Source organism: Sinocyclocheilus rhinocerous, unplaced genomic scaffold, assembly GCF_001515625.1.
Source record: "Sinocyclocheilus rhinocerous isolate Xijiao unplaced genomic scaffold, SAMN03320098_v1.1 scaffold82, whole genome shotgun sequence".
Classification (NCBI taxonomy): domain Eukaryota; kingdom Metazoa; phylum Chordata; class Actinopteri; order Cypriniformes; family Cyprinidae; genus Sinocyclocheilus; species Sinocyclocheilus rhinocerous.
Window position 1 is genome coordinate 1,325,702 of NW_015644168.1, and position 9,688 is coordinate 1,335,389.

The following is a 9,688-nucleotide window of genomic DNA, read 5'->3' on the forward strand; positions in this document are numbered from 1 at the left end:
TATATTTATTATGTATATATAAAAGCACACACATACAGTATATATTTTGAAAATATTTACATGTATATATTTATATTCTTTTAATTTATATTATATATAAATATATTTAATATATAAACCTTACATATTTTTCTTGAATATATACATGCATGCGTTTATATTTATAAATATCCTGATAAATATACATAATAAATATACACAGTACACACACATATAATATGTGAACAAAAACTTTTATTTTGAATGCAATTAATCATTTGACACCACTACTTTAAACATATTTAATGGGTTTACTGGGTAGTCTGGCTAATATTTTCTTTTATTTTGTACGGTTATGTTCATGGTTTTGATGATTCATGTGTCTAAAGTGTACATATAAACACTACCAGTTTGGAAAAGGTATGAAATATTTTTTTTTAAATGGTTTTGGGAGAAGTTTCTTATCCTCACAAAGGCTGCATTTGTTTGATAAAGTACAAATTAAAAACAGTGGTATTGAAAGTGGTATGAAATATTGGGCCCTATCATACAGCCGGCACAATGTGGCGCCAGGCGCGACGCAATACGTTTTTTGCTAGTTTTAGTAGTTATCGCAGTTATCATTTTCACATCCTGCGCCACGTTGTTTATATAGCAAATGCATTTGCACCCATTTGTGCGCTCATGGGCGTGCTGGTCTGAAAACGAGGTGTGTTCAGGCGCATTGTTGGCTCGTTGCTATTTTGAGGCAACTGAAATAGACTGCGCCATTGACCAACTAAAACCTGGTCTAAAGTCGATTGCGCAGTATTTTTTTGTTATTTAAAAAGCGCATTAGTATAGGCGGGTCCACAACGCACGCACACTCTGCTTACACACACAGGGACATGCAGCAGCACACAAACATGCCAAATATAAAAAATGAAAGGATTACAATGTAAAAGATTATTATTGTGTAGGCTACATATACAAATGCCTAAATGTCATAATGGATAGTCATTGCATGTATCAGAATTAGGCTACCTCGAGCACGAACAGATCCGTTTCGTCTCTGGAGACGCGTTCAGTCTTTGCGCTTGCCATGTAATTAGCGAATCCGCCATGGTGCGAGTGCAACTGGCTCATAAAGGGAATGGGGGATGAGACTCTGATTGGTTTATTGCGCATTATGCCCAAAACACACCCATTACTCATTAAGAGAATAGGGACAATCCTTTTAGACCATGCGCCGGGCGTTTTTACCGTCATTAAACTAGCAAAAGTTGACTCGGATACGCCCTAAGTGCACAAGCGCCTTTCGCTTTCGATCGTGCGCTTAGATCGTTAAAACAGGGCCCATTGTTATAATTTGAAATCTCAATTTTCTCACTTCTTTATTTTAAAATGAAATGTATTCCTATGATGGCAAAGCTGAATTTTCAGCATCATTACTCCATTCTTCAGTGTCTGATGCTGATTGCTGCTCAGTTATTTTTTTAATTATTATTGGTACGCAATTATTAATAATGGTTCTGATTATTATTAATGTTGAAAACAATCTTTGCTGCTTAATATTTTTGTGGAAACTATGATACATTTTTTCCAGGATTCTTTGATGATTAGAAAGTTCAAAAGAATAGAATTTGTTTGAAATAGTAATCTTTTATAGAATTGTAAATATGTTTACTTACATTTTTTATCAGTTTAATGTGTCCTTGCTGAACAAAAGTTCACTGTTATTAATAATAATAAATGTTTCTTGAGCAGCAAATCATCATATTAGAATGATTGCATTGCATCACAGGAATAAATAACATTTTAAAATATATTAAAATAGAAAACAGCTGTTTTTGTACTGTATTTACGATCAAATAAATGCAGCCTAGGTGAGAAAAAGAGACGTCTACTAAAAACATTTGAACTGTCGTTTCCACGGACAACCGTAATATTTTAACAATACAGTATAATACAGTACAGTATGTTGTGTTATAGTGTAATATAGTGCGGTATAGTATAGTGTAGCCTGATATAGTATAGTATAACTTGGTATTGTTCAGTATGGTGTAATGTTAAATATAGAATAGAAAAAGGCCAGTTAAAGGCAAGTTCTGTGGTCATTTTTACATCCATAGTCCATCTGCTCCCTGATATAATATTTCTTATAGTGTGGTTTAGTGATACTGAGAGTGAGAAACAGTGCTAGCCTATAAAACACTAATATGTGACTGGACGTGAAATACGGCTAGTGTTATATCTGTTGTGTGTTTGCTGTGGCAGGGTGGAGGGATATACACGGCTCTGCCCCAAAACGACTCGTCGGACTGCATGAGCTGTCAAAACTTCTGCAACAACAACAGGTGAGAAAGAGCGAAATGTAATACTGGAAAAGTCAAGCCCAGTAGCTTGTTAATGTTTGGTGTTTACATGCCTGCAGAATTATGTTTTGCTCAGCACGCCTCCAGTCAGCAAACCAATCATCTGTTCCATCTGGTTCTCATTTCACCCCTGACCTGAGCTTATTCTGTTCTGGGCTAAACACACACACATACACACATGGCGACTCCCCTCGACGAAACTTGTTTGTGTACTCTAGTGTGTCCGGCAGTAACAGTTTACACTGAATGCACCCTTGCTACAGTCTTAATGAGCGCAGTGTTTACTTAGCCGCAGCCAGCGGGAGAGCTGAGGGAAATCCTTCTGAATGGAGCTGATATCAGCGTACCAGCTAACCGTGTGCATCTGTGTACGCTTTATATCCCTGATTACTTCTTGAGTGAGCATACAGTTATCTGCATGTGTATTTATACTCTCAGGTATTGTTTGTTTATGTGTGTGTGTGTGTGTGTTGAAGTCTCTGTGTCTTATCAGCATGTGCAAACACACAGAGACACAGGCTGTTGAGTCAGGTCAGGCAGCGTAGAGGCTCGCGGAAATAAATCTGTGATCTCTGATGCGATCATAGTTTGACATTGCAGAGATGCTTGTTTCAGCTGGTACACAGGCTCAAGCTGTGCTAGAATGGTTTTATTCACAAAAAAATAAAAAATTAATGATATTATCATTTACACACCCTTATATCCTTCTGAACCTGTGTGACTTTCTTTGGTAAAACACAAAAGTAGAAACTTTGAAGAATGTTCATGCTGCACAGTACACTAGAAGTATATTGTGACAAGGGATGTAAAGGTCACACTTTATTTTAAGGTTCAATTCTCGCTATTAACAAGCCATTAACTACGACTTTTTCCTCAATAACCTCCTAATTTGCTGCTTATTAATAGTGCAGCAGTTGTTAAGTTTAGGTATTGGGTAGAATTAGGGATATAGAATATGGTCATGCAGAATATGTGCTTTATAAGCACTAATAAACAGCCAATATGTTAATAACAGGCATGCTAATAAGCAACTAGTTAATAGTGAGAATTGGTCCCTATACTAAAGTGTTACTGATGTAAACACCTTTGTGTTTATAATAAATTTGATAAAAGTCATGTGCATGATTTAAATAAATTATTTAATTATTGGCTTATATTGGATATTGTGCATGCTCATTTTGCCTCTGTTTTTACATCTATATTTTCTTTGCTGTCATCAAATACTGTAAAACACTTATAATTTAATGACACTGGTAAATGTAATATTTAGCAAATATCAAAGATAATATAAATTGTTCATACTGTGCATAATAATGTTGCCTAATGCCTAAATGTACTTCACCTGATCTCAGCTCTTTACATAAAATACTTTAATGTTAAAATATAATGTTACCTGAATGTTATGTTAAATGTTACCTGAAATAATAATTTTTAAAAAAGTTTTATTTGAGCTAGTTGCCAAGGAAACATTTCTCATTTTCATTTGGTTTAACCTGATGTACTAAAATAGTTCAAACTGAAATAAAAATGAATAAAAACGATATAGATATTAACAGACAAACAAAAATGCCAACATAACGGCATGACAGCATAAGCACAACATAAAAATGACTAAAACTTTTAACAAAAATCTAAATAAAAAAATGGAAAATATCAAAATAAGTCAAACTGTTAATAAAAACTATAATAATATCTTTATGATACTGAAATAAGTAGTTTTGTGCACAAATTTTTTTTAGAAGACTTAAAATAAAGTTCATATAGTTCTTGAAATACAGTGAAATATACAGTATATTCATATGCACCACTTTTATGATGCTTTTTGGTTGTTTTTTGGCCAAAAACCTCTCCTGCTGGCAAAAGAATATAAGTTTATGTCTTGTGTTTTCGTGAGACTATCTAGAAAATGCTTAGTTTGAAGTTTGGTTCAAAAAAGTTCAAGTTTCAGCCTCAACACGTGCGGTGGCCATTATTTACGTCTTGCGTTTGTGTTTTGCGGACAGGTGTTACACAAAAACCAATGGCACTTTCTCGGGCGGCACTCTCCCTCTAATGCACCGTGTGGCAGCGCGCCAACCCGACAGGCTGGAAATGATGCCCCTCAACCCCGTTTTGTCTCGCTGCCATGGACGTGACAGCCCGCAACTCAACGGCTCCCAGGAGAGAGATCCAGCCGAAGAGGCAGAGGAGGGCAAGGCTCCACCCCTTTCCCAGAATTCCCCTTGTCTGCCAGTGGAAACAAAGTCCACCCTCGAGCAGCAGAGAGGTGAGATATATAAAGAGCTCTCTGATTCACTCCGCACTCCCTCTGAATGAGGAAAGTCAGTGTTTCTTCTTGCATTTCAGGAAATTACAGCATTGGCAAACTGTAAATTACCTATCATGCAATATTATTTTACCTGACTAGACTGCTGCATACTGGAGTTAGTGCATAAATCTGTTTGTGTGTGTGTGCAACAGGAGTTCAGCCCGTGCAGCATGAAGACTCGGAGGGTCCTGTGGTGTGTTGGGAACGGCTGGGACTGCCTGATCTGCACTGTAAGGAAAAAACAGCCTGGATCTCTACTGGAAGCCTGACTGGAGATCTCATCCAGCCTACCATGCAAGAGATCTGAACACGTTTAAACCAGAAAACACTTATGCTTCAAACACACTAAACGCAAGAAAGAGAACAAGAGAAATTGGGAATAGGAACATAAACTAATTTAAAAAAATAATAATGAAACGGCCAGTGATGGATTGGTCAGAGACATTGTGTGATTTGAAATGGACATTGCTTACAGAGCTGGAGAAGACTGACAAGTGAAAGAAGGACAGAAGAGACTTTTAGGCAAAAATGATGGAAGACTCAAAGGCTGAAACGATCCCACTTGAGAGAGGACTTTTAAAAGTAAAAGCAAAAACTCTTTAGATGACTTATTTATTTTTTGTAGTAGTAAAATATTATTTCATATGAATGTATCTGTTGTAAGAAAAAAGTTTCTTTTATATTATTTATGCTTTTTTTTGATGATGAGAAGCTTTTTATTTTTTGTTGTTTATGTGACTTCATATATTTTTTTCGTTTGTTCCACACAGTGTGGAGTTTAGCCATTGTATGTGTAAAGTTTTGTAATAATATAAAGAGAAGATTAAGTATTACACCTATCCATTTCCTCCTCTGAAGTATTAATGCTATACCATACTTTACGCTCTCAAATTGCCAAATTTTGACGAATATTAACATGGTTTCATACGGCCCCTCAACATGTTTTATTGCACCCCTAAAACACATATGTTATCCACAGCTGGAACCTAGGAAGCCTGCAAGCTCGCATCTAAAACGTTTGGTTTTACGGTCTTCACCTAGCCTAAAATTAGTTTGCTCCCACTGTAATCAATAAAGCAGTCTGCACTGTCGGTGTCTGAGGGATATCAGAAATATCTGCTCAAGTATCCGGTAATTGCAACAGCTCTTTGAAGTTTCCCACAGTCAGTCCCTCAGCCACACCTCCTTGCTGCTCTCCACGTCTCTTTGTTAACCATAAACAAACATGCGAGTGCTTGAATGACCTTTGACCTTCCCAGACTGTGTTGAAAGGCACTGGTCGTGTTGACATCACGTGAGTGTTTTTGTTTGGTTGCTTAGTGGAGCTCATTACTGTGGTCTCATTTCAGCTTCAGATGTGGTTTGTACTCGAGTTGACTGTCTACATAAGCAGATTCCCAAAGTGTGGATGGTGCATTGTCATGTTTTGTAGTCGTTTTAACAGCTGATTTCAGACTGGCTGGATTAAAGGGTTAGTTCACCCAAAAATGAAAATTAGGCTGTGTTTTACTCACCCCCGAGGCATCCTAGGTGTATATGACTTTCTTCTTTCAGACGAATCCAGTCGGAGTTATATAAAAAATTGTCCTGGCTATTCCAAGCTCTATCATTGCAGTCAGCGGGTGTTGCAGTGCTTCAGTCCAAAAGAAGTGAAATAAAAAGCGGCCATCCATAAAAAAAAAGTGTCTCACACGGCTCCGGGGGGTGAACAAAGGCCTCCTGTAGCGAATCGATGCGTTTTTGTAAGAAAAATAACCATATTTAAAAAGTAATAATCAATTTAATCTAGCTTGTGCTCACTGTTGTAAATGGAAGCAGTTCCGGGCGGATGACGTATGGAAAGATGTGTTTTCATAGTTTTTCATAATAATTCCATCTGTCATGGGATATCACATCAGGATTTTTTTTTTGGAGATACGTGAGCTTGATGTGCTCTGGAAACATACCGTAACTTTCAGACCCCAAACATCCTCCACCATCATCCATAAAGAGCATTTACTGATACTGGGCTTCAAAAATGTCTCCTGAACTTTTGCACTGATCACTGACAACTACAATGATGATAAAAATGAATTATATGTTCCCTTAATGTCATCTTGACCTCCCTATTCACATAGAGACTCCTGGCTACACCCTTCCTGTAAAAGCACATAGAAAGTCAAAGGCTCTCCATACACAGCTCTGATACATACTCCCCATCTATAGCTCATCCAAAGCCGACTCTTCCGGTATTATAAGAAAACAGATAAGCTAATTTTCCTGATATAAAATACATCCACTAGCTATTTTTGGTTATTAAAGAAAATGTTTTCATGTCAACATGATTTGAATGATTTACAAGTTTTTCAGTATTTCCACAAGGGGCAGTATAGCAGGAATTGGTGCAATTATTTTATTGTCAGTTTTCGCTGTTGTCATGGTGGAGAAACAGTTTGGAGAGAATCTTGCTAAACAAATTAAAGTCAATGTTTAGAGCAACGTTCTTAAATATTAATGCAGACATTTGAATGCTGCTTTATCGCACCCTAGAGTACTGAGGTTTGTTGCTACCAGAAGAATGCAAAAATACAGAAAGTATTCTACAATAATACACTCATTTGACCACTGATTGAAAAGAACCATTGCACCCACATCTCACCATCACATTTCAAGACATTTTTCTTTTTAGAAATTGTTTAGAATTTTAGAATTTCACTGCTAAATGTTGTTAATAAGTCATTAATGTTCCCATTTTAACTTGAAAATTAGCTTAAATGTTATAAAAAAAACAGATGAAGATTTATTGTACGTGATCTACCTTAATATTCATGAGCTAAGCCTTTGTCATGTGACATTATAACTTGCCTAACCATGACTGGGATGTTGAACCTCTGTATATTTTGGCCTGAGTTCTAAGTAAAGTAGGCTGGTTGGAGTGGATATTGGCTAATAGAGCTGTCAGCTTTTAGTCTCATAGTTTCCAGTAAAACCAGTCAGTGTTCTCCAATTATAGTGCCAGCACTGCCACCAGACACTCAGGCCCGCGGGTTATTCCCTACAAACCCTTGGACATCATGATGCTTCCATCTGTCATTCTTGGTTGGAAAGAAAAATGAAGATGGAGGAAAGACAGCAGGTCTTGCTGTTGCCAGATTGTGGTGAACCGTTTAGCGCACAATCCAGGCCACTTCAAGGTGGTTTCCTGAATTCTGGCTGGGCTTATGGTGTCTGGATTTTAAAATGTCCCTTCTGTTCCACTGGGCTTCAGCTGGAAAACCAAAGCCAGGATCTAAACAACAGGCAAAGGTAGGCTTAGAAACCTGACGCATATCAGATCACGGAATGATATCGAAGCTTATCCTCCTGGACCTGTGAATTTTGCTTCAGTATTGTGAAGATGACTTTTAGAGCGGTGACCAGTATAGCTTGAGCCACAAAGGCATTCATGTAGCTCAAATAATAGAGCAGGACTCTAGTAACGCCAAGGTCAAGGGTTAAATTCCCAGGGAATGCAAAAACTGATCAAATGAATGCCTTGAATGCAGTGCACTTTGGTTAAAAGTGTTTGCAAAATGTATAAATGTGGCCAAGAGAATCAGAACCTTTTGGCAAGGTACTAAAACCATTTAGGTAAGGTGCTAAAACCATACTCTACTACCAGGATGGGCAACTTAGGTCCTGGATGGCCACTGTCCTGCAGAGTTTAGTGCCCTAATCAAACATACACGCCTGTAATTTTTAAGCAATGTTCCAAACAAAAAAAAAATTGGTACAAAAGCAGTTACTGGTGCAGTACCTTTTCAAAAGGTACACTTTTGTACCTTTAAGGCACCAATATGGACTCTTAGGTACAAAGGTGTATCTTTTGAAAAGGTACTGCCCCAGTGACAGCTTTTGTACCTTTATTTCTGAGAATGTAGGTAAGATTGTTGATTAGGAATGGAAGTAAACTCTGTAGGTCAGTGGCCCTCCAGGACCAAAACAGCCCAACACCTCTACTGAGAAAGACTCCAGAAACAATAGATGGGAAAAGGATACTGAAGAAGAATAAAGTGACTGTGGCACTGAGAGAAAGAAGAGAGATGTTGACAGAGGTCTCAGGTCATTTGATGAAATTAAGATAAGGTTGAGGACCTCCTGATGAAGACCTGCTTCTGTCTGAAGTCGCTCTCTACTTACCCAGCCTCAACCCTGTCCTGTTGCCTCCTGCACAGCACTCAGACCCCTTATTAAGGGCACCATGGGAACAAATGTGCCCATTGTCCACCCCAAAAATTCCTCCCCCAATCTCTGAGAGGACCTGTTAGCGCCCTTTCCAACCCCCTCTTCCGCCCACCATTCTTCGCCTGTCTCTTTGGCACACCCTGAATGAATGTAACACTCATGAATTAGGCCGCAATTCTTTCTCTTTTCTTGTCTCTTGTTCGGAGAGTGGCCTGATTTGACTCGGCTTCCAAGCAGTTTATCCACGAGAGGTTACAAAACCGCATAAAGACTCTGGCCCTGCCCCAGACCTCTATTATTTTAAGCAAATTTCAGCCCCATAATCAGTGTTGTACAATTTGTACAAATAAACTACCATTTTCTTGACCAAGATCTCCACAGCCGACAGGAAATGTATGCAAGACTTAGCAGATCAGCTGATGATTGGGTTGTTATTCCATATGGGGTTTGAATTATATATGGCTATCACTATATTTCTGTTGTGTGGAGGGAACAAAGGTCTTGTAATGTTAACTTACAAGCTTTCTGTTATTCCTGAGGACAGACCTGCGCTACGCTTCTGAGTTCCATGTGTCTGCGTTTCTGCTCATAATTAGACCAATGATGACAAGTCACTTATACATGCTGACAGCACCAGCCGTTACCTCAGTCAACCTTCACAACATTTTCCAATCCTAGTTGACGATGTGTGAAAGTCAGTTCCTTTTTTTCTTGCCTTGTGGGGTGGGAGAAAGAGCGCAATGCCTGTCAATATGGTCACTTAGTGTATTTTTGCCAGGTGTGATATACTGTAATTGTTTATCCTGGAACAATCTTCCTATTAACCAATCATGCATTTCCAAAC

The 9,688-nt window shown here is 38.1% G+C and overlaps 1 protein-coding gene across 1 annotated transcript in view; it reads left to right on the forward strand.

Annotated features, from left to right (window-relative positions):
• cdon (cell adhesion associated, oncogene regulated) overlaps positions 1 to 5,038 on the forward strand; it is a 31,776-nt gene extending 26,738 nt beyond the window's left edge. The window contains exons 15-17 of the mRNA XM_016575690.1: positions 2,236 to 2,315; positions 4,337 to 4,599; positions 4,794 to 5,038. Coding sequence (XP_016431176.1) covers positions 2,236 to 2,315; positions 4,337 to 4,599; positions 4,794 to 4,948 — 498 coding nt within the window. The 3' untranslated portion in view covers positions 4,949 to 5,038. The remainder of the gene's footprint in view (positions 1 to 2,235; positions 2,316 to 4,336; positions 4,600 to 4,793) is intronic.
• Positions 5,039 to 9,688: the final 4,650 nt, after the last annotated feature.